The sequence below is a fragment of the Moschus berezovskii genome, chromosome 13 (genome assembly GCF_049115385.1).
Source record: "Moschus berezovskii isolate FMDL1 chromosome 13, NW_MosBer_1.0, whole genome shotgun sequence".
Lineage (NCBI taxonomy): Eukaryota > Metazoa > Chordata > Mammalia > Artiodactyla > Moschidae > Moschus > Moschus berezovskii.
In genome coordinates, this window is record NC_142472.1 from 10,268,759 (window position 1) to 10,295,108 (window position 26,350).

At 39.2% G+C, this 26,350-nt stretch overlaps 1 protein-coding gene across 1 annotated transcript in view; it reads right to left on the reverse strand.

Annotated features, from left to right (window-relative positions):
• PCCA (propionyl-CoA carboxylase subunit alpha) overlaps positions 1-26,350 on the reverse strand; it is a 377,769-nt gene that overhangs the window by 175,399 nt on the left and 176,020 nt on the right. Inside the window, exons 13-16 of the mRNA XM_055426614.1 lie at positions 21,578-21,721; positions 20,148-20,222; positions 15,857-15,925; positions 14,094-14,169 (exon numbers count right to left, since the gene is read on the reverse strand). Of these exons, the coding sequence (XP_055282589.1) occupies positions 14,094-14,169; positions 15,857-15,925; positions 20,148-20,222; positions 21,578-21,721 (364 nt within the window). The remainder of the gene's footprint in view (positions 1-14,093; positions 14,170-15,856; positions 15,926-20,147; positions 20,223-21,577; positions 21,722-26,350) is intronic.

Sequence of the window (26,350 nt, forward strand, 5' to 3'; positions counted from 1 at the left end):
TAACTTCATTTCTAAAATACAGTGTTCTTATATATACAGTGGGCTTCTCAGGTGGCGCTAGTGGTAAAGAACCCATCTGCCAGTGCAGGAGATGCAAGACGTGGGATCGAGCCCTGGAAAGATCCCCTGAAGAAGGAAATGGCAACGCACTCCAGTATTCTTGCCTGAACAAGAATCTCATGGACAGAGGAGCCTGGCAAGCTACAGTCCTTGGGGTCGCAGAGTCCAATACGACTGAAGCAACTTAGCACAGGCACATAAACACTTGAACAATTCAGAATGTTTTGATTTATAAGCTATTTTATGTAAATAGTAAGTAACTTAGAAAGGCAGTCTCTCAGCAATTTTGTCCTTTCTTCCTCCAGTTAAATAAAAATAATACTGTCTACTTTATATGCACCATATTCTGTATTTAAGCTTTACTGGCTTTTCTGTGACAGTCTCATGCTAGTATAAATTTTCTTGCCCTCTGTGAGGCCAAGGCCAGAATTGTTGGCACTGGGCTCTGTCTTCAGTAAAATACAACTTTCAGAAACAATTAATGATAATCTGAACAAAAGTAAGATGATTTACTGATGCCAGTGATCAATTCAAGACCATGACACCTCCAAATTTAAAATGCATGCAGTTTTACAGGATAAATGATGTACTTCAATCCCAAAGTTGAAAAAGAGGTGATTTTTTTAAATGTAACTCAAAGGAAACATCAGCAAATATTAATTTATGTTTTGGACATCAAAGAATAGAGCCGCTCAACCACACAAATGAAGCATGGACTTTCAAAATTTTTTCTACTTCATTAGTAAATAGAGCATGAAAACATAGCCTTTACCCTGCTAACAGTGTTTTAGGGATAAAATTAATACCCAAGAGCACTTTCCCTTTAATGTTCTCTGAATAAAATATCACACATTACTATGTAATATTACATATTACTAGTAATTAATTATCTATTATCCTTTCCTAAGGACCAAGGCAAGACAAGGGTTAATGGCAGACAACCAAAATCCAGATCCCACAACTGATTGCTCCAAAAACTAACTACTCTATATTAATTAATTCTAAAGTCAATTAAGGGACTAATAAACAATTAAATCTAAAAGCTCAAAAGACCAGATAAAGGGTAAAAAGCACTCAACCGCTAAAGGATACCCTACATATTTGAAAGTCACCATTTTGAACTTAGTTTACTTTCCATGTTCCAGTTAAAACAATGCCATTATATAAGCTGGTCCTGTTCAAACAATAAGCGGATAGCTGAGGTGCCCTCAGGCTTAGTCTTATAACTTTAACGATATTAATCACATACTCATAAAACTTATGACTGTGAGATGTGGACTGGGAATTGAGGATGACCTCTGCCAAAGTTCACAGGGTCCCATCTGTATGGGAAATCATGACCAGGCCACAGAAGAGAGGACCCCCAGGAGCAGCCTTCTCCTGACTACCTGCTGCTTCCAAAACACGGGCCAGACATGAGCTGCACACACTGCCAGGATCAAACAGAGGCCAAAAGCCATTGCTTATTTCATGGGGGCTCAGAAATTAACTTTAACCAAATTACATCTTTGTTCTAAAGAAGCTTTATCTTAACGAAAGCTCACAATCGGCTTCCAGGGGAAAAAAAACAAATTATCTGAATAACTAAATAGTTATCAAACAGCAAACTACCTACTGTTCTTCATAAAACAATTTTCTAAGCCCTCAATCCTTTAGAATTAGTCAGATGAATGATATATAGTACGTATCGCAAATGTGTCTCCATTTTTATTCCTTAAAGGTAAGCTTTGGAGGAGAGCAGCGTATGCGCCCCTTATTTTTTTAATCTTTCATTTTGGAATATTTTCAGAATTACAGAAAATTCACAAAAATGGTACAAAGAGCATATACATCCTTTACCCAGATTCTCCAATGCTAACATCTGACCACCTTTATTTGTTTTGTCATTCATTGTTTCTCTCTTTATGTATACACACACAGTATTTTTTCTCTTAAACATTTGAGGCTAAGCTGCAGGTAAATACCTCTAAATATCTCAGGGCACATCTCCTAAAACCAAGCCGAGTCTCTTCTGTCATCACAGTACAACGACCAAATCTAAAACTTAACACTGACAACAGTATCATCATTTCATCTACAGACTTGATTCAAATTCCACCAGCTGTCCTATTTATGACCTTTTGTACAAAAGGAAAACTTTTTTTCTGGTTCAGGAGCTAATCCAGGATCACATGCTGCATTTAATTGTCATGTGTCCGTAGTTTCCTTTGATGTAGATGAGCTGATCCGTTTTTGTGTCTCTTGACCTTGACACTTCGGGAGAGTACAAGCCGTTTACATTGTGCACTTTCTTTCAGTTTGGTTTGCCCGACGTTTCCTCATGATTATATTCACGGTTCACATTTCTGGCCAGAACAGCAAGAAAGAATGTGGACTTTCCAGTGCATCAAACCAAGAGGCACAGGCTGCTGATGTGTTCCATTACCAGTGATATTAATTTTAACCATTTGGCCAAGTTTCAAGGTTTATCCATTTTAAAGGTACTATTTTCCCCATTTTAATTAATTAGTTATCATCTGAAAAGACATTATACATTAAGCAAATACCTGTCTCTCATCATATTTTCATCCACTAATCTTAACATCACTGATGATTCATCCAAACAATCTGGTGTTTGCCGAGTACTGATTTTTCTACACTTATTAGTTAAAAATCTACCGTAAGGAAGAGCTGTGAGGCCCACCCTCATATTTGTATTGGTATAAACTCATGGACTCTTCATTTCATGGATTCTAATCTACTCCCAGCATCATTCATTTTGTTGCTGAGGTTTTCCCAGAATTGCCAGCAGAAGCCCCTGAAAGCTGTTCCTGGGTCTTTTTTTTTTTTTTGCATATCCTCATTTCTTGAGCCACTTGATTACGTTCTTATATAAGAGCTCTCCGGCTCATCTTCTACTCTTTCTGAAAGCAGCCGTTTTTTAAGGAGTGCAGGTTCCGTTTATGGGAGGACGGTCTTCACAGAACAAGATCTGGGAGCTTGGTGTGCTTGCTATGGGTTGTCAGTGCTTTTGACCTCTCAGCAGGACAGGAGTTCTCAATCATTGAGCAAGATTTCCCCTCAGGGGACACATGGCAATGTCTGGAAGTCCATGATGGTCACAACTGAGGAGGTGGTACTGAAATTTAGTGGGGAGAGGCCAAGGATGTTGATAAACATCCTACAATGCAGACAGGACAGCCCTGCTCCACAACAAATATGTGTCTACCCCAGACATCAGTGACGCTAAAGTTGAGAAATCCTGAGCTAGAGAGTATACATATGTATGTACACACACACACACACACACAATTACAAATGTAGTAACATGTATTTATTTTTCAATCTATCTTAAAAACTATGAACACACACACACAATTACAAATGTAGTAACATGTATTTATTTTTCAATCTATCTTAAAAACTATGAAGTCACACTGAACTTCCAACTCAGCACTGCAGGGTTCATTCCATGCTTTTCCATTCCCACATCTGTAACTCCTTTCTCTGACAATGAGAAACTTGGCTCTTCTTATCCACAATACATATATTTATTTCCTCAATCCCAGAATATACATCAACTGGTTTCAGAGCTGCTAACCCACGAACTAAGAAAAATAAACCTACTAACTAGAGCCTAGTGTTTGTTTAGACATATTTTATCTCTACCTTGAGGGTATCCAGTAAAAATACTATTAAAAGTTATTTAGATTCGCTTTCCCTGCCCCCTCTCCTTCAGCATGATTGTATTATTCATACAGTCCTGTCCATCTGTTTGCTTGGATTTCACTTTGAGTTTTTCCCCCAGAACGTTAATGATTTTATGTATTCACTTTTAAATATTAAGATGGATCTACAGGTCAGAATTATACAAAAACGTATAATCAAAGAAGTCTTTTCCTTTCATCCCATGTACTAATACTATATCCAGTCCCCTAATCATTTCCACCAGACCGTCCCGCCACCTCCTACAAAAATGTCATCTTACTAGTCCTGGCCTTGCATGTGTGTGTGTGTTTTCAAAACAGAGCCGATACATTTATATATTCTTATTTCTTCTAGCTGTCTGCCAATATCTATTTTCCCTTCCTTCCTTTAATAAGAGAAACATTATGCTTTAGCTGAGGATATGGCCACCTTGCTATCAACTACATCTCCCATCTTCCTGGCACCTAGGATGACCACCTAGACTCACCCCCAGTAGGACAGGAGCAGAAACAGAGGGTACTCTCTGGGTTAGGCCCTGAAAATCAGTGAGCGTGAACTCCCCTGCTCCTGCTATCTTCCTGCTGAGCCTGGATGAGGGGCATGAAAAGCAGCTGCTCTGGGCCCTAAAATGAGAACCATCTGCTGTCATCCTGGAGTCACCCTACTGACCCTTGACACCTCCCTTCTCGACTGTTACCTGGGAGAGAAATTGAACTGTATCTTTCTCTGTATTTTCGATTCTGTTACAACTGCTTAGACTGCCTTAACTATGCAAGGCCACCAGGTGGGGAGAAGACGGTGCAAACCAGGAAATGGAGACAACAGTGAAGCACGAGAAAAGGGGGCCTGAGAGAGAGTGGCGTAAACGAGGCCGCGGAGCCCACAGAGAGGCAACAGGAAGACACAGAAGCAGGGGAGTGATCGCTGGCTTTGCACTTTGTACACCAACCCACTGAAGAGTCAACTGGTGCGGTCAACAGGTCTTATGGAAAACCCACTCAGGAAGCGAGAGCACCCGTCCGTGACACCAAGTGCTGGCTGGGGACTCCAGGGCCAGGGGACAGTGAGTGGAATCAAAATGTAATCAGACAGACCCTCAGAATGCATTCGAGACCACTTTTCCGAGCCCGAGTCCCCTCTGCTGTTACTCTCGGAACTCTGCATCTACCACCTGGAGGGCAAACTTCTCTGCACATCCCTCATCCTCGGAACCTCAGAGGACTCAACCCCACCCTCCCTAGACACCCACTCCCTCTTTTCCAGGCTAGTCCACACCCAGTGAGACCACTGTTCTGGGATTGGTTGGTTTACCACAGATCCAGCACCTTCACAGGACATTCCACTCACCTCCTTAGTGGCCAGTTGCTTAGTTGTGTCCAACTCTACGACCCCATGGGCTGTAGCCTGCCAGGCACTTCTGTCCACAGAATTTTCCAGGCAAGAATACGGGAGTGGATTGCCATTTCCTTCTCCAACTCACTTCCTTGCATTACCTGAAATCCTCAATGCCCTCAAGGATCTCACTTCACCCTCACTGCTGCTTCCAAAACATCACCTCTTCTAATCCTCGGAGAAACTTTCATTTCCTTGAAGTTCATTTTATCTGGTCAGAGAAGCTTCTCAATTATCTATCATCTCTCAGCATCCCTGGCACAATGCAATATTCACTAAAGAATTTACATTACCCAACTCTTGACCTTTCCTCTGATCCTAAGTCGTACCACCCATGCGGGTGATCCATTCAACATTACCTCAGCTCAGTTCTTAGCATCGCCTCTCAAATAAATCTGTTCTCCCACTTTAGCCACCTAGTCCCATAATCACACCCTGAAATCACCTAATGTTTAGTAACTGAGCCACTTTCAAAGTCACCAATTCAAAACACATGGACATCACTGGCCAACTGTAACCCCCAACTTTCCAGCTTATTTCCCAAGTACGTTTCCTGGGCCAGTACTGAAACCTCCAATCTAGAATGTGAGATGTTCTATGCCAATTGGCCCTGGCTCTTCTGAGGAGTTAATGTTATGACATAGAAAGAGGGTGAGAAAATAGAGATATAACCAAAAAAACTTTGAATGGACCGTATTAGGGCTAAAACACACACACACACACACACACACACACACACACACACAGGTTAAAAAACAAAATGTGGAGAACAACTGGGGAAATTCCCATATGGACAGTACATTAGATATTATGAAGTGATGTCAATTTTCTTTGATGAGATAATCTTACCCTGATGCTAAAGCTGAAGCTCCAATACTTTGGCCACCTCATGCGATGAGCTGACTCACTGGAAAAGACTCTGATGCTGGGAAGGATTGGGGTCAGAAGGAGAAGGGGACGACAGAGAATGAGATGGTTGGATGGCATCACCGACTCGATGAACATGAGTTTGAGTGAACTCCGGAAGTTGGTGATAGACAGGGAGGCCTGGCGTGCTGTGATTAATGGGGTTGCAAAGAGTCGGACACAACTGAGAGACTGAACTGAACTGAACTGAATCTTACCCTTAAGGTGCATTCTGAAGTATTTAGGAGTGATGTGTGAGGATGCCTGCAACTTTCTGTCAAATAGTTCAGGAAACAAACAGGAGACAAGGGGGAGGAGGAGGGAGAAGGAATAAAGGGAGAGATGAAGAAAAAAGCAAACACACAAAGGCTTAACAATTAATCCAGATGAAGAGCGCACCAATGTGCAAAGTACTGTCCAGTCCCCTTTCCTCTGGGTTTGAAAACTATCTAGAATTAAATACCTGGGGCAATACCTAAAATTAAAAGAAAACCCCTCTTTAGAGCTAAAAGAAGTTTTATATATATATATATTTCAATATGATGTATAATTATTCTCTATGCTTGTTCAAACATAACTGAAGGGCAGGAAGATTTTAACTAAATGTTTGCACTATGCATTACTCTCCAAACTGCTTCTCTATTTTAGTAATACATACAGTTATCACGATTGCACAGTATTTGATTGTGAAGATTTGTCCATTGAGTAGATACTTAGGCTGGTCAGAATTCTGGCTTCTACAAACAAGGCTGCTGTAAATGTCCTTCTAAACAGCATCTCACAATTCAGTCTTTTAACACTACAGGGCAGATTCCCCCAAATGGAACAGTGAGATGAAATGGCACCTACTTTTAACATCTAGTGCTAGATTATTTTCCCAAAAGACAAGAGCAAGTTACACACTTCAGGGATGCATGCCTGAGTCTGCCCATAGCCTTTACTTCTCCAACATGGTGAGTTCCCAGTCTTTTTTATAATGTTGCTATTCTGAGGAGGCATTTTAAGGAAGCACAAGTAAAATATTCTCAAGAGAGGCCCCTAGGAGTCCTAAAGTACTCACATTACTTTCAAAGGACAAAAAGGGAGAGGTGTGAAAAGACAGATACCCTCTCCTCTAATTTCCCACTGTTTCGGCCCCTATGAATTTACATCACACGTATCTTATGTATTTCCCATCAAGTACAGTAGAGACTCTGAAATACAGACAGTATCTCTCCCTCGCATTCCTTCACTCAGCAAACAAACATTTATTGATCACCTACACGTGTCAGGAACTGCTTAGCACTAGTAATACACAAATAAACAAGATAAAAACACCACCAGTGCCCTCATGTACCTAATACTCTTATGGGAAAATCCAACAGCAATTAATTGCAGAACCAATACTTTAATTACAGTTACGGTAAATGCTCTGAAAAAGAAGAACACAGTGCAAGAAAAGCATGTGACTCAGCACACAGTACTAGGAATGGCCTAAAATGGGCTTTCAGTATGCCTTACTAATGGTTTAATACAGTTCACCTAACACCAACTGATTGATAGGGACTGATAACATACAGCTTTGAAACCTGTGGTTTTACGATTGTAACGAGAAGAGGAAGAAAAGAAGATGGGGACTAAAGTTCCTGAACTCCACAAGCCAGCACCGTGCCAGTATCATCTACATACCTATCACCACTGAGTCCTTATCACTAGTTCATAAGGCAGACTCACACCCCGTTCCTTAAATGCGGACCGTGAGATTCAGAGACACAAAACTCACATAGTTACTAAACGGTATCAAGGACACAGTATGAATCCAGGCCTGTCTGTTTTCTTTCTATTCTATCACAGTGAATCAAAGGTAGAAATTTCAGAATAAGCCTGGGAAAATGTATCTGCATAATAAAATATATTTTGCTTTACACGTGGTACATTTAAACTTCTGAGAATAGCAGTAAGCCTACTTTGTATTTAAGTCCCTTAGTTTAAAAATATAGTAACTTGCATGCCTGCATATAAAGTATAGGAAGCAAATTAGTGGAAAACATGTTCATTTAAAAATAAAACATGGTCCAGCGGCGCAGACGCGGGAGACGCCCGGCTCCGGCGGCGCAGACGCGGGAGATGCCCGGCTCCGGCGCAACCAACCACGTGCAGAATCGTGGCTGAGATGAGCTACCCCGCGCCCAGGGTTAGGGTGGTGGCCGAGAGGAGCTGTACCACATCCAGGAGGCGGTGGCTGCTTGGGCACCGGAGGGCCGAGAGGAGCTGCTCCACATTCAAAGCAGGAGGCGCGGCCTTGAGGAGATACCCCTCGTCCAAGGTAAGGTACAGCGGCTGCGCCTTGCTGGAGCAGCTGGGAAGAGATACTCCACGACCAAGTGGAATATAAGAATCCAGTGTTCTGGGGAGGAAGGAACAAGATGGCGGAGGGATAAGATGGCAAGACCACTTTCTCCCCCACAAATTCATCAAAAGAACATTTGAACGCGGAGTAAAGTCCACAAAACAACTTCTGAATACTGGCAGAGGACATCAGGCTCCCAGAAAAGCAGCCCATTGTCTTCTAAAGGAGAGAGAAGAAATCCAGCTCCACCCACCAGAACACCGACACATGCTTCCCTAACCAGGGAACCCGGACAAGTCACCCGTCCAACCCCACACACAGCGAAGAAACTACGTAATAAAGAGAACTCCACAAACTGCAAGAAGAGGGAAAGGCCACCCCAAGCAAAGCAATATAAGCAAGATGAAGAGGCAGAGAAATACCCAGCAAGTAAAGGAACAAGATAATTGCCCACCAACACAAACAAAAGAAGAAGATATAGGGAATTTACCTGATAAAGAATTTCAAATTTTGATGGTGAAAATGATTCAAAATCTTGAAAGCAAAATGGAGTTACAGATAAATAACCTGGAGAAAAGGATTGAGAAGATGGAAGAAAGATTTAATAAGGACTTAGAAGAAATAAAAAAGAGTCAATATACAATGAATAATGCAATAGATGAGATCAGAAACACTCTGGAGGGAACAAACAGTAGAATAACAGAGGCAGAAGACAGGATAAGCGAACTAGAAGATAGAATTGTAGAAATAAATGAAACAGAGAGGAAAAAAGAAAAACGAATTAAAAGAAATGAGGACAATATTAGAGACCTCTGGGACAATGTTAAACGCTCCAACATTCGAATCATAGGAGTCCCAGAAGAAGAAGGCAAAAAGAAAGACCATGAGAGAATACTTGAGGAGATAATAGTTGAAAACTTCCCTAAAATGGGGAAAGAAATAATCACCCAAGTCCAAGAAACCCAGAGAGTCCCCAACAGGATAAACCCAAGGCGAAATACTCCAAGACACATATTAATCAAATTAACAAAGATCAAACACAAAGAACAAATATTAAAAGCAGCAAGGGAAAAGCAGCAAATAACACTCAAGGGGATTCCCATAAGGATAACAGCTGATCTTTCAACAGAAACTCTTCAGGCCAGAAGGGAGTGGCAAGACATACTTAAAGTGATGAAAGATAATACCCTACAGCCCAGATTACTATACCCAGCAAGGATCTCATTCAAATATGAAGGAGAAATCAAAAGCTTTACAGACAAGCAAAAGCTGAGGGAATTCAGCATCACCAAACCAGCTCTCCAACAAATGCTAAAGGATCTTCTATAGACAGGAAACACAGAAAGAGTGTATAAACTTGAACCCAAAGCAATAAAGAAAATGGCTAAGGGATCGTACTTATCAATAATTACCTTAAACGTAAATGGGTTGAAATTTTCAAAAAGGCTAGGAAACAATTCTCATAGCCATCAATAGTTCAGTGTTGAGTTCATGAATAGTTTTTAAAGTTTGGGACAAACTGTAGTATTTGCTATTTGAAGTACTATTTGTAATTGGCATATTACGATGTAACATTGGTCTTCATTTCCAACTTAAAACGCCTAAAAATGCCTAACGGGTTTTTAGATTTGTGAATTTTAGTTGAAATGTATTTTATGATGTTACTAAACCTGCAGAAATATTGAAATATTTCAGAGAACTTATTCACTGTACATTTAATTTATTTTATTTATAAAAGTTATGAACTGTAGAAAGTTTTACTTGTTGGGTCAAATGCTTGTTGCTTCAAATGCTTGTTGCATTTGAAGTGCTAGTTACAAGAAAATCAAATACCTTCAATGTATAAATGCTATTAAGTTTTTAAAGGACTCTGGAGTATAAGTAAGTTTGTTTAAAGAAATTTAGTCTGTTCAACTTGAAAAAAATAAATAAATAAAATTGGAAAAAAAAAAACAATGCATAGTACAGGGAATTATATTCAGTATACTGTGACAAACCATAACAGAAAGGAATATGAAATATCTATTTACTTGTATATATGTATGTATATAACTGAACCACTTTGCTATACAGAAGAAATAAACACAACACTGTAAATCAACTACATATCAATTAAAAAAAATAATAAAATAAAACATGAAGGACTTCCCTGGTGGTTCAGTGGCCAAGAATCTGACTGCCAATGCAGTGGACAGGGGTTCAATCTCTGGTCTGGAAAGAGTCTACATGCCATGGGGCAACTAAGCCCGTGCACCACAACTACTGAAGCCCACATGGTCTGGAGTGTGTGCTCTGAAACAAGGAAAAACCACCAAAATGGGAAGCCCCTGCGCCGCAACTGGGGTAGCCCCTGCTCACTGGCTACTAGAAAAAGCCCATACACAGTAATGAAAACTCAGCTCAGACAAAAAATAAATTAATTGAAAAATTAAACATGAAAATGTATTCTGTAAATATAAACGAATATTCCTTTCAGAAGCCAGCCGTAATGGGAAAAAAAACTTACATGCGACCAATACTAAATATTTTCACAAACTGCCCATGTGCCATGCCACTGTTTTACAGTATCAAAGTTCAACAGAGATGTGATATGACAAAATATTCTTACTCAGACTATTTCGACTTCATGAATTTACCATTCAAGCTCATTATAATGAAACCTAAATTACTTTGCCAACAAACGTCCGTTTAGTCAAGGCTATGGTTTTTCCAGTAGTCATGTATGGATGTGAGAGTTGGACTGTGAAGAAAGCTGAGCGCCAAAGAATTGATGCTTTTGAACTGTGGTGTTGGAGAAGACTCTTGAGAGTCCCTTGGACTGCAAGGAGACCCAACCGGTCCATCCTAAAGGAGATCAGTCCTGGGTGTACACTGGAAGGACTGATGTTGAAGCTGAAACTCCAATACTTTGGCCACCTGATGCAAAAGACTAACTCACTGGAAAAGACTGATGCTGGGAAAGATTGAGGGCAGGAGGAGAAGGGGGATGACAGAGGATGAGATGGTTGGATGGCATCACCAACTCGACGGACATGAGTTTGGGTAAACTCCGGGAGTTGGTGATGGACAGGGAGGCCTGGAGTGGTGCAGTCCATGGGGTCACAAAGAGTCAGATACAACCCCATCAGCGACTGAACTGAACTGAACTGAAATTAACCACTATCTTAAAGAATCCATCAGCCAATGCAGGAGATACAGGTTCAATCCCTGGGTCAGGAAGAACCCTTGGAGAAGGAAATGGCAACCCACTCCAGTATTCTTGCTTGGGAAATCCCATGGACAGAGGAGACTGACAGGCAACAGTCCATGGGGTCTCAAAGTCCCCATGGGGTCTCATGACTTAGCAACTAAAACAACAATAATAATTTAACAACCACAATAAAAATGCAATGATGGAACAGGAATGCGGGTGTCAGGGGGAATACATAGAAAACTCACACAAATACTTCAAAGTCCTCGGGGAATAATCTTGCCAAGTGCCTTGATTATGTCTATGTATCACCTCCCTTGTGGCTCAGCTGGTAAAGAATCTGCCTGCAATGTGGGAGACCTGGGCTCGATCCCTGGGTTGGCAAGATCCCGTGGAGAAGGGAATGGCTACCCACTCCAGTATTCTGTCCTGGAAAATTCCATGGACTGTATAGTCCATGGGGTCGCAAAGAGTTGGACATGACTGAGGGACTTTCACTTACTTATGTATAGTTAAACACAAACAAATACATCCACACACCCAAATTGGATGTGTGTCTCAAACATGCACTAGAATAATTTTGCAGCAATATTATTTCTGAAGCACAACAGACCTCTCAAGGCTGACTTAACCAATGTACAGAGAAAATATGCATCTGCTGCTTATGGTAGAACACAGCAGTTATAAAAACAGCAGACACTACACCATTAGAGCTAAAAAGGATCTAGGGAAATAGCTAGAAAGAATGTGAAGGGAATTTTTCAAATTCTTAGAAGCTCTGCATATTGATGGCACTGTTAACAATCACCTCGAGGTTCACTGGAGAGCTTTCCTTCTACAGATGGAGGTGAATCACCACTACATGAGATTAGATACCATCGCTGCCACTCACTAGCTAACAAACGGGAAGAAAAGAGGGTGACAGTAAAAGGGAAGGGAGGGAAGACAGTCCTGCTATAACAAGAGAAAAGCTACAAGAGAAAACATGAGCGTGAGTGACGGCTGCACAACTTATCTGCCAACAGACGAAACTTAGCAGGGCAAAGCAGATGTTTAAAAACAGAGTCACTACATTGTCCTGGGCTGCTACTGGACAGTCATCCAGACTGCTCACTGCACAGAGGCACCTGGTCAACAGGCAAAGTAAGGGTCTGACCTGCTCCACTGGGCTCCGTGTCTCAGGGCTGGAGACACCCACAGAACAGGGCACTTTCTCTAATTCACGAGAAGCTGCAGTCACTTGTCAAGACTTATGACCAACAGGCTGTGTCCACTCTGATGGAGGTTTTTCAAAATTGTATGAAAGCTACACATGGGCTTGAGAGAGACTGAGTACCCCACCACTGTCATACTCCATCACCATTCTACCGCTTCAGGATCCAAAACTCAGCCTCCCAGCCTCACTGCTATATACAGTGAATCACCAGAAAAGAGCCAAACTGTACAGCCAGTCTTTCTCATGGATGTTCTTGTCGCTGTGAAATACACTCAGTCATGTCCGACTCTTTGTGGCCCCATGGACAGTAGCCCACCAGGCCCCTCTGTCCATGGAATTCTCCATGTAAGAATACTGGAGTGGGTTGCCATTTCCTTCTGCAGGGGATTTTCCCGACCCAGGGATTGACTCTGGGTCTCCCGCATTGCAGGCAGACTCTTTATTGACTAAGCCACTAGGGAAGACCAGTGTTACTATAGCAGAATGCTAGATAAGATGAAGCAGAATGCTACAGAAGATGAAGGATGTTCTTAGACCCACACAATTTATTCATAATTCAAAGTGAACTCATATTTCACACTTTAAATTTGATATGCAAGTCCATTATTCTGAAGTTGATGATAATTTATGTTAAGCTAAACTAAAACGATCCTTTTCATTACTAATGAAAGTTGCTAATAAAATTTATACTGTAATTTACTCCTTAAGGGAAATAAGTATAATTTAATTATTTAAATGTAACGGCTACTCCTAATACCATTATCACCACACACCCTGAAGGCTTGCAGGGTCACACTTGGTTACACATTCTATATGTACATGAGGTGAGAGAATGGCATTTGCTAAAAAATATTTTACAATTTGCTCTAATTCAGAGAAGCAAAGAGCTATTCCCTCTACTCTTATAGTAGTCAAATATGGGTCACTACGTTTTGATCTCCATATGTTTTTAAGTTTCATATTTCAAAACAATACAAAAAAAACACAGACAGTAATAGACAAAAGTGAGTGCTGAAGCGCACTTGACAATAAGAGACTCCAGAATGAAGAGCACTCAATGTCCATCCAGGAGAGGCCATACAGGATAAGGTCAACTAAATAACTTCATTTCAGATACAGACGTATAGGGTTGCTGGAGAAAATGAAGTGCCTATTCTTAACTAGTATGTCAGCTTAATCCAAGCTTTTCTTATTTCTACTTAAACACGCAGTGAGCAAATGTTCTGTTGAATTCTCTACTTAATAAACCTTCGTGCTGTTTTCTAGTACGAGACTGCAGGTATAATAACATAATCTCGAGTGTTTGTTTTTACCTCGAATAACATAATTATCCAGGGCATCTTCCATTCTCTTTAGTGCTTCTGTTCTATCAGAACCATACGTGATGAGCTAAAAGCAAGCAAACAAACAAACGTTTATATAGACAGGTAGAGATCAATCTATCCATAAGTCAAACATCTCATCCTAGTAAAAGTTAAAATATTTCATAACACATTTCCAGAATATATTTTGAAATTTCATTCACTCGGTTGTTAGTACAAACTATGTCAATTAAAATTTTTTTCAACTAATCAAATATCAGAAACCAGCTATTTCAGACTTTTCTCCTATCACAGAAAAGAGTTATTTGAGGTAAACCAAAATGTAACAAAAACAAGCATAAAAAAATCTGAAAGGAAAGCTATCAAAATTGTCAACATTTAGGATGGGATGAATATAAATATCTGGAATAGAGGAGGATTAAGCAAGATTTGTTTTTTCTCTCCCTTCAAGTTTGACACCCTGAATATCTAATTTAACGCATAATAGACCACAGAGGCAAAGGGTACCTGTGTTTGAAAAAACAGAAAATATTACTGTTCTGTATGATTTGGGGCCTGTTTATGTGCACTAGACCTTATACAAATTGGCAATAGGAACTTAACTATTCATAATTTTCTGGTTATTATATTAGACAATCTGTAGTTTGCAAGTTTTGGGTACACTTAATTAGCTCTTCCATATCAAGCCAGGTTGAAAATTAATTTTCAGGTCATTTTTCTGAACAGCAATGTAATTTATCTAAAAATGAAACCATGTATCTATAATATTTTTATGTATTTTTTACATTAAACAGTGTTTCTCTAACAAAACACCTGAAGTTTATTTTAACAATATTAGTGTAAAACTTAAGTGAAAAAAGAAAAATGAAAAAATGAGTCGTTTACTACAACTACATGAAAAAGCACACTTGGAAGGAAAAAAACCATCTTAAGAAATAGGGTTGGGAATTCCCTCATAGCCCAGTGGTTGGAACTCAGTGTGTCCACTGCAAGGGCTTGGGTTCAGTCCCTGGTTGGAGAACTAAGATCCCACAAACTGAGCAGCAAAGTCAAAAAAAAAAAAAGAGAGAAAGAAAGAAAGAAGAAATAGGGGTTTCAACACAGGTCTATCACTTTAGAGGAAAAAAACCCAAAATATTCTAAATAAAATCCAGTTTCAACTACTAGAGTCAGAATTTTACATTCTGTAAGATTCAAAAATGTTAAAAGATCTAAAATTTTAAGTGGACTGGTTAATTTATTCTGGAAAGTCAAATTTCAAAAAGATATCTCATAGTCTTACATAAAATTTAATTATGCTAAATCTACATAAGTAATTACTGATTCATAAAAACCAAAGCGACAAGGTGAAAAGTCCTCTTAACAAACACAGCCTATTACCTCAACTCCTTGATATCACCCCATCATTCATACTTTCATCTCGGCAACGCTCACGACTGGTCAAGAAACAACGTAATTCCTTCTCTCTGTACTGAGCTAGCTTGCTGCCACTGGTTAGAGAAGTTTGCTTTTGTGGGGCTTGGGGTGACGGTGTGATTAGACTGGGGAGCGGGGAGTGCTGGCAACTAACATGATGCTGAAATTTCTCTTAAGAGAAAGAAAAGCTGCCCAGCTTTCACTTTTCCATCAGTGGCCCTAACTATGTGTTTAATTACGGCACATGATTCAGGTAAAGGCCCCGTTCCAGACTTTTTAATTATATGTCCACTGTCATTTCAGAAAAAAACAAAGGAACCGTTAAGAGTCGAACTAACTTTCGAGATCATCGGATCATAATAAATGCTAATATCACTTCCTGGTTGAATGCCGCTGTCAACTCGGACCTGGGAGAAAGAAAAGAAGAGAAAAGAGAGTTCACAGTGTGAAGCTATTTTTCTAACAACAAATTTAATTTCCATGAGGCAGATGGATAATTTTAATCTCAAATAATATTTCTGCTTCCAGGAAGTAGAAAAACAATCTAAAAATATACAGAGATCAAATTATCTTTATCTGTTATTACACAGTTCAATGTATATATTTTTGTTAATCCACTAAAGGAAGGAACTAAGGAAGAGCAAAAAAAAGCTTTCTACATCACTACAGTGGGATGTGTTTGGAGCAATTTGAGGGTGTCTTCCAGCTGAAGCAGAGCATGAGTCTTCCAGGCATTCCAGTGTGGTCCCCAGCCAAGCCATGCATCAGGATGCGGAGCTCTGCTCATCAGCTCCATAGGAATGCTGGTCCTGCGGCTTTTATCTCTGCAATACTTTCCTTTTCTGCCTCACCCTCTCAACTGTAAAATGCTTTTTTTTTCTGTTACTGTCAGTCCCCTGAGAATTTAATGTTTACACAGCTTTTCTCACGGCTTTGCTTTGTAAGGACACAGCCCCAATTAGAGTTCTGATTTTGCCATTTTCATGGGAGGGGGAAAAAAAAGCACAAGTTCAAAATATTCTTTTGAAGAAGCTGATTGCTGTTAACCAGCCAACAAGTTAGTCAGTACATCGCTGAGTCTTGTTTTCATCTCCCTGTTTGATAACAGCAGTGAGGCACAAAGGTTAGCCATGCAAAACTTTCAAATGAGCAGTTGCTGAGGATGAAATATTTATTAAATTATTGTGCTGAAGTTTTGGAATCTGAAGTATTTAAAAGCTAATCAAAACAGTCGAGACAGTCAAGCATGTCCTAGGGGTCTTGAGGATAGAAGGATTTAATGGAAGCTGCTAGAACAGCAGGACTTTGATGCCCAACATGGTAAAGGGGTGGGAAGAGAAGAGGCAAGCAAATTCACGGAGCTCTTCACCTGTGGGAAGAAGCCTGACTAATAAACAGCCGCTCATCTGTCTGCAGCAAGGCAGAAAAAGGTCAACACAGCGGCTGTTAGGCCTTTAATATTTTAATTTAGGCAATTATCAAGGGACCACATGTAGACCCTCTTGTCTAGGATATCCACATGAGAGTTCGATGATGGCTTTATTAAACGGTGACATCAAAAGATAAGCCATGGTTTCATTCTCTTAAAAAAAAAAAAAATCATATTACTGTTATCTTCTTTGTAAGGTTTAGGAAGATAACATTAACACGTACCCAGAGTGCTTTTATATATATACTTGTAAAAGTGTCACGCAAAAATATAGATATTTATATTCGCATTCACATTTATATATAAAAACCTTCATTCTAAAGGAAAGTCATTTAGCACACTGAAAACATATATTTGGCTTTCTTATTTTCTGAAAACACACTTCAGGGCATAAGTTGAAGCTCTATGAAATTCACAGTGTTTATAAAAACTAGGAAAGAATTAATAGGGCAGCTGTAAAAGCAATAATATCATAATCTGCCTACTGGCCACATTTAAATGGCCCCAAAGCGACAACTCATGGATCAAGTTACATAATAGAAAAGACATCTCAGAACCTGCATTTTTTAAATTTTAGTAGCAAAATGTTAAGGAGCTGATTTTACCAGTATGCATTATTTAAAATCATAGCATGCTTGCTAAAGCTGTGTTTAAAATTGAGACTGGTACAAGTATTAAAACTTATGACTTTATACATATGCTACCATTTGCTACATAAACTGCTACAAAACTAGTGTGGAACTTTGATGTTCAAACCACTGGTAAAATAACAGAAAATAAAGAGCATTTATTACATTCTCCTATAGTTCATAACTTAAATTTTTAGTTACCTCAAATAACACCAACCTAAAAGTTAAGTTACCTAGGGCTCTTAGATACAACTGTGTCTTTGTTATTTACTAAAATTATCATCACAGAAGTTACATCATTTCCATTTAAAAATATATATGGTAAAATAAAGATGTATTACATAAAATCAACAAATATCTTTGTAAAGCAAATCGGCATTTCCAATTTAAAACCGTAACAAAACATGAAAACTCTGATTTATAATTTACTGACTATGCAGCCTTTTTCCAAGTGATACTTAGCTTTTTAAAAAAGTGTTCTAATAATGAATCAAAATTCAAATTAAGTCTCCATTAAACAAAGTTTCTACCAAAACTACATTTTAGCTTTTGCACTAAAAGCTTTAGGAACAGAGTCAAGTGGAACTGAAACCAAATTTCTGAGCAGAACAAAACTGTAGTCTGAAAATAACACATTTACAAAATATAGTGATCAAAGAAACTCTTCACCTTTGCCACATAAACAAACAGGAGACTTACAGAATGTGAAAAGTACAACCCATAAGTTAACTCTGAAGTAGGTATTCTTGTGACGAAAAAAGGTAAGTGCTGCAAAGGATCTCCTGAGTTAAAACTGATGGGGTTTAAGAAGCAAGGAAGAAAACCCACGATCACCACCAACGCCCAAGCACCTGTGTGTGAGTCTCAAACCCTCGTTCGGAAACCTCGGGCATAACTTAAACATCTTTCTTCACATGGTGGACCCTGTGAAACTGCCAGCCGAGTCCCACCCTTCATTCTCGATTCACCTCTCCCCCTCAGCACAACTCCCAGCCCGCCATGTCTACCTGACAAGTGACAGCCCAATCTGATTAAATGCTTCCAAGGGAGGGGACTCGTGGGCCTCCATGACAGGCCAAAAGTGATCACCATGGAGATACATAATTACAGCTGTCAACGCATCTACTGTCCTGCTGACATCAAGTTGATTGCTCCCAGCAATAATGATAGACAAAGCTAGTGTGCACACTCCCGCACCCAGTCACTTTATCTATTCCTTGGTCCATTTAGCTGACATGCAACATTCACACAAGCAAATAACAGCAGTAAGCAGAACATTTAAGGCATTTTAATTGTTTTTTCTTTCTATGGATGGCTCACAACTGCAAATGTTATTACATAAAACTCCTGCTGCAGCATTAATTGAAGAAAGATTTGGTGGGACAAAGACTGTAGGGGGTAGAGTTTGTCCATTATCACTTGTACTTTCAACAGGTCTCACGTTTGAAAATTGCAAATTGCAAAAACTTGCGAGGGCAAAATGTTTGACATCCTGTTAGCTGTTACAACATGGTGAAAACGTCTAACAACTCGAGTAATCATTATGAATTCTTATTTAATACTTTTTGATTAAAAAAATGCTTAGATACGTCCCTATGATACTTGTTTTCTCATCTGCTATTTAACGTCACACAATGCCTGTTAAATCTTTACAATTTTTTTTTCTGCCTTCAGGCTTTGAACACAGCATGGAGTCTCCAAGCCTGGAAAGGGTCAAGTCCCTTTAGAAAGCACATGGGCAAAAACAATTTAAAACGTGAAATAAATCATATATCCAATAACATCTTCAAATTCAGAATTCTTCCTGTAATCTTTCACCATCTTCTTACCAGTAATCAAACGGAATAATCATATTCACAGATGGTACAGCCTTGTCAGCCACTAGCTAACATAATGTCACAGATATACTCACTATTACCTTGATTAACAGAAAGGGTACATCCTTGTTCTTTTTATGCAAGAAAAATGATTTAAATACAGAAGTATAAATAAAGTGAACACTGATCACTTTTAAGTGGTATACATACTATGTACTTCTTAAAGTCCTTGACACATCATAGAATGAGGCACATTTTGTTTTCCTTAATCCATTTCAATTAACAAGCTGATTTTCTGCTGGAATTTCTTGACATCTGACTATATAGGGGAAGCTGGATTAGATCTATTGAAAAGATTAAATTGTAATACAGGAAAGTCATTCCCCATTCTTCAGTTCAGTTCAGTCGCTCAGTCGTGTCCGACTCTTTGCGACCCCATGAATCACAGCATGCCAGGCCTCCCCCCATTCTTAGGATGTCACAAACTTCTTCATTACAATTTTCAGAAGAACTGGGAACATTGGGAACTATCATTTATTTAGAAGCCAGTTGTCTCCAGACTTCCCTATTAGGTGAATTCTGACTTTCCTGCACGTCATAAAGTACAAAATATTAAAAACAAAAAACTATGATTTCCCATGAATTTCACTTGTCATTCAATTTACACCCTTTGGTGTTGACAAGCTTTAACATAAAAGTGTGACATAAATCAAGATTTTAACCTCTCACTTGGTATTACAGCTTAATGACTTACACCAGGTAGACGTATTGGTTCTTCGTACTGAGACAATCTCCCAATAGACGGCAAACCAAAAGACTTGTAGGGGTCCTGAAAGTTCAAAGAACAGGAAGCACAGCCTTTGAAATATAAATCAGCACAAGTAAGGTTAAATATTTATACAATGAAGAAGCATTTTGGGGCCTATTTACCAAATCACAGATTTCAGAATATTATTGTCTTCTCCTCACTCTGGACAACTTAGAAGTGTCTTTAAAAAATCAAACAAAACAAAAAGCAGAATTTAGCCTGACCTTGATCATACTTTATTGAAACTGGTAAAATTCCAACTTTTTATAAATCTTCTTAGAATGCCTTGGGCAAAAATAAAATAACTGAGGTGCTACATCAAAACATACTCAAGCTCAGAACAAGAAATGCAGTGCACTGAAGATATTTGTGTTTCTTACTCTCCAAACAGCTCACATACAGCCAGATCTGAGGCTCTGGTTCTCCAAATAAAGACCTGAACAGCCACTCTGCACGTGCTTCCAGACACATGCTCTGTTTGTAAGTATCTCAGATCATCAGAATAAATATTAAATAAGTTCAGTGTCATAACAACAGGGAAGAAAAAGAAAACCACTCAAAATATAATGCAAAGAAAAATAACTAAGCCAAGACCTATTTCTCAACAGGTCTTGCTTTGAAAAGCATTCCAAAACAAAGTCCAGGATTCTTAAACACAGATACTACTAATTTGCTTTTTATATTACAGACAGGCTTCAATGTCTAAAAGTAAAAGATGGCATAAATGTTTCCTTGCATTTTTGTTTTAGTCATTTGAGAGAAGCATTTTCAGATGCTGACTGCTTAATGATGTGGTTAATATAGTTATAAAATAATATCAAAGCACTGAACTGAGAGTTTATGAGTAAAATCCATAATTAAAATTATGAATTAAGAGCTTTGCAATTTAAATTTTAGTTGTGATTATTCACGTAAGAAGTAAAATTATTAGGGGGAAAACTGTTAAAAAAATTAAACACTGAATTAACAACTGATGTGTAACTAGGGTAACTCTTAAACATACACACAGAAATAAATGCTCCTGCTCATTTTCAATGTGGTTTGAAAATAAGCAAACAAAACAAAACCCACGGTCCATTCAAGCACAAGAATATTGAACTAATAGTTTCTCGCTCCTTACACTGATTAGCAGCTATTCTTCCATCCAGAAACAACACATGAAAATTAATTAAATTCAATCCTTTAAAACTATTTTGAGTTATGTCAAAATGATCTAACCTTTCTATTTCTGGTTCAGCTCTGAATTACATAATCAAATACTTGACCCCAAGTTACAGGATGCTAACTCTACCTTGTTTAGTTATACGTGGTCCCATGACTCGGGACACAAACACCACCCTTCCTCCCATCATCCCTCCTCCCAGTGTTTGCTTTACCTCGGCATAAACGCGACACTCGACCGCCCAGCCGTTGATGGGAATGTCGGCTTGTTTGTGCCTGAGAGGGTAGCCCTTGGCAACACGTATCATTTCTTGGACCAGGTCCAGGCCAGTGATGCATTCTGTGATGGGATGCTCAACCTGGAAGGCCAAGATGTGCCCGTAAGGAGGTGTGGTGGTAGTCTAGTCACTAAGTCGTGTCCGACTCTTTTGCGACCCTATGGACTGCAGCCCAATAGGCTCGTCTGTACATGGGACTTCCCAGGCAAGAAGACTAGAGTGAGCTGCCATTTCCTTCTCCAGTGGATCTTCCAGACTCGGGGATCAAACCCACATCTCCTGCACTGAAGGCAGATGCTTTACCGCTGAGTCACCAGGGAAGCTCCAACAGATGTAGGAAAAAGTAAACAGAAATAAGCAGGGACAATGTCAATCCAACAAATTCTGGGTAAAATGAGGTTAATTATATTTAATCATAGTTGACTTGAAATCTATCTAAGAGAATAATATTAAAGTGTCGGTACCATATAGTACAAAACTGGGTGGGTGAGAAAAACAGACACCCCAGAAGTGTTTGTAAACTGTCTGTACTACTTTTCCCAGTGTTTATTTTGATGGGGTCCAACCAGGTCCAACACTTTTAATTTTATACTAATTCTTCACTGACGATTACATATTTATAGCCACCGTCCTCAATGTGGCTGATCATCAGCCTGTTCTGCTACACTTAGCACGGCATCTACAGAGGCAGCTTACGATTTTCCACAGCACTAGTCCAGCCTGAGTCTTACCCACTTGCATGCTTTCACTAACCTGTCCTGACAAGCAACCAGATTAGCGTACTCTTACATCAATGCAGTGTAGCAGAAAGGAGCAGATGGATCCTGCAGGTTGTTTTCCCTCCAGACCGACGTGGGGAGTGCTTCGCATGCACAATGGCAACACTGAGCCAGTGAAATCACTGCTCTCTCAGCAAATTGCTGATAACTATTTTGGACGATGCTGTCATGGGGACCCCTGGCCTTCCACCTGAGCACATGGGATGCACATGCACAGAAGCATGCGCAAACATACAGGGATACCAACAGACACACCGTTACCAATCTGATCGACTGCTGACGAGATCCTAAACTTCACTGAGCTAAAATAAAGCCATTGAGGGCACTGGTAAAGGGCAGGTCATCTGCCTTCCATCTAAAGCCTTGAGTAAGTTTTGAGAATTTCAACCTTGGCCACATTAGCTGCTTTGATACCAGTTTCCTTTCTCATAAAAATTAAGCATGTTTTAAAAGCACTTCACTATAGTTTATCATGACATGCTATATTTCATACACTCTGACATGGGAAAAGGTCAATGAACAGACCAATTGTCTTTCCATCTTCAACTACACTAATTGAAGGACAGGACTTAGTCATTATAATAATCTTGAAGCTTATCATAAGCAGACAATACAATAGTCTTAAAAAAAAAAGCTTTGTAAAAATAAACAGATGGCATCCATAATTAGCTCTGTGTGTGTTATGAGTTTGTTTACAGTTTCAACAACATTTTAAGACATTTTGACATAATTTTAATGACAAATCATCACTAAAATAAGCACCTACCCTTTGTAAAATATATGCGACACTTAAGTAAAGATTTTATTAGATAGCTTAGAATCTATATTCTTGAAAGCAAAACATGGTTTTGAGAGAAACAAGGTTCTGAATGATAAATATAAGAAAGGAACAAATGTAAAGCCATTCTATTATTGCTGGAAGTAAATTTAACGTGAGAATGCAACTTACCACCCTAACTATTCAACCTACTATGTGACCAAGGGCTTTTTATATCAATACTATCCACTACCTTTGTTAAGTAAGAAAACATTTTTACAAGTTCACAGAATGATGTAATTTCATCCTTCTATATCCATCACTCAGAAAAGCACACACTATGTACTAGACAAAGAAATACACACTGAATGAATGAAAGAGCAGCAAAGTCAGAGTCACGTCTCTAGTAAGTGGTAGAGGCAGGGTTGGAACCTACTTCCCTCCAGAGGTGACATTAGCTGCCTGTTCTTCCTCACGGAAAAATGGATATGGAAGTATGCAGTAAAGATAAACAGCTAAACAATTATGTGCTGTTATCTTTTATAAAATACATGATTATGAAAGTCTAACGACCCAAATTCATTTTAAGACTCTACTACACCTTAGAAGACCTCCTTATAACTGCATAAGAAAAAAGTTTATTAAATTTATATTGAATAGAATCTAAAATTGGACCCACTTTAACCCAATTTAGAGTTATATAACAGTAACACAACATTTTATAATCTTAGTGAGCCGCAATTATTACAAAATAAAATCAGCAGACAACTAAAATAACAACTATGCTAAAGACAAAATCATTAAAGAAATTTTTTAAAATATCCACTGAGGTTCAAGCACTGTTAAAGTACACAAAATAGTCTGATGTACCTAAATTTTTCAGATAACAGAAATACATCTTTTTAAAGGAAAACATAAATTTAAACATTTTAAAGAGAAATCCTTCTAAACACATTTTAACAGAATTTCAAAGTTATTCAACAGGATATGTGAAGCATTTCCTTTAGACCCTGTATTATTATCATCAGGCATCTTATAACACTGACTAAATAACCATGTCTACCCCCATCCCTGAAAACTTAAAAATAGTTTTCCTGTGCAAGTAAAACTCAATGCTTAAGAAGAACAGAGGTTACAAAGAGAAAAAAATCGTTCCCACACAACAAAACATAATTCGTTAACTGTTTTAAAAATATCATTAAATAAAAAAAGAAAGAATAGGAAGGGAAGGAGGTAAAACCAATGGGAAGTAAAGGTTAACTGAAACAAAAGGTTATAAGAAGAAAAACAAGACTCAAACACTGGCTTCTGGTAAACCAACAAATTCATCATGTCCAACCTAGAATAAAAAACAAGCTCTGACAGTACGATGTTAATAAACATCTATTCTGAAGACTACTGTGTCAGGGTAGGACAAGGTTTCTGAGTAACTTCTATTTGGGAAACACTGAGTTAATCTAAGTTAAACAGGTTTTGCTTTTTTTTTTTTTTGAAAGACTCCTCAAACACATTAATCTGTAAATACACCTCAGGACTCTCTGAAAGGAGATTGTACAGCATTTATTTAACTGTACACCTCCTCCTTTTGCAAATAATCTTTATGGATTGAGAATTCCAAAGAACACACACTTAGAAACAATGCCTTAAACATTCAAAATACTGGGTTGGCCAAAATGGTTGTTTGGGTTTTTCTGGAATATTGTATAGAAAAACCTGAATGAAATTTCTGGCTCAGTTCAGTTCAGTCGCTTAGTCGTGTCCGACTCTTTGCGACCCCATGAACCACAGCACGCCAGGCCTCCCTGTCCATCACCAACTCCCGGAGTTCACTCAAACTCATGTCCATCGAGTCTGTGATGCCATCCAGCTATCTCATTATCTGCCGTCCCTGTCTCCTCCTGCCCCCAATCCCTCCTAGCATCAGAGTCTTTTCCAGTGAGTCAACTCGTCACATGAGGTGGCCAAAGTATTGCAGTTTCAGCTTTAGCATCAGTCCTTCCAAGGAACACACAGGATTGATCTCTTTTAGAATGGACTGGTTGGATTTCCTTGCAGTCCAAGGGACTTTCAAGAGTCTTCTCCAACACCATAGTTCAAAAGCATCAATTCTTCAGCGATCAGCTTTGTTCACAGTCCAACTCTCACATCTATACATGACCATGGGAAAAACCATAGCCTTGACTAGACGGACCTTGGTTGGCAAAGTAAACGTCTCTGCTTTTTAATATGCTATCTAGGCTGGTCATAACTTTCCTTCCAAGGAGCAAGCATCTTTTAATTTCATGGCTGCAATCAGCATCTGCAGTGATTTTGGAGCCCAAAAAAATTAAGTCTGACACTGTTTCCACTATTTCCCCATCTATTTCCCATGAAGTGATGGGACCAGATGCCATGATCTTCGTTTTCTGAATGTTGAGCTTCAAGCCAACCTTTTCACTCTCCTCTTTCACTTTCATCAAAAGGCCTTTGAGTTCCTCTTCACTTTCTGCCATAAGGGTGGTGTCATCTGCATGTCTGAGGTTATTGATATTTCTCCCGGCAATCTTGATTCCAGCTTGTGCTTCTTCTGGCTAACCCATTACAAACCCAATTCCCTTATGTGACTCTATCCTTACCAAACAAATTGCTGGTCTTCACACATCAATTTCCTGCCCAAAAGAAAGATGTGCTAGTTCCAAGAAACATATGAATGAAGGATCTTCCAGATAGTACGACTGTGCATTAGAACTTAATATTCTGACATTCTAGTACATGAACCTTGGGGTTTGGTCAGCAAAATTAATACCTAGCCAAAAAAGCGAGAGAGATGGAAGAGAAAGAAAACACACACATACACACACACAAGCCCAAAAAACGAGTGAAAATCACTCAACTGTGTCTGACTCTTTGCGACCCCATGGACTATAGAGTCCATGGGATTCTCCAGGCCAGAATACTGGAGTGGACAGCCTTTCCCTTCTCCAGGGGAACTTCCCAACCCAGGAATCGGAGCCACATCTCCTGCATTGCAGGCAGATTCTTTACCAGCTGAGCCACAAGGGAAGCCCAAGAATATTGGAGTGGGTAGCCTATCCCATCTCCAACGGATCTTCCTGACCCAGGAATTGAACCAGGATCTCCTGCATTGCAGGAGGATTCTTTACCAACTGAGCTATGAGGGAAGCCCACCCAAAT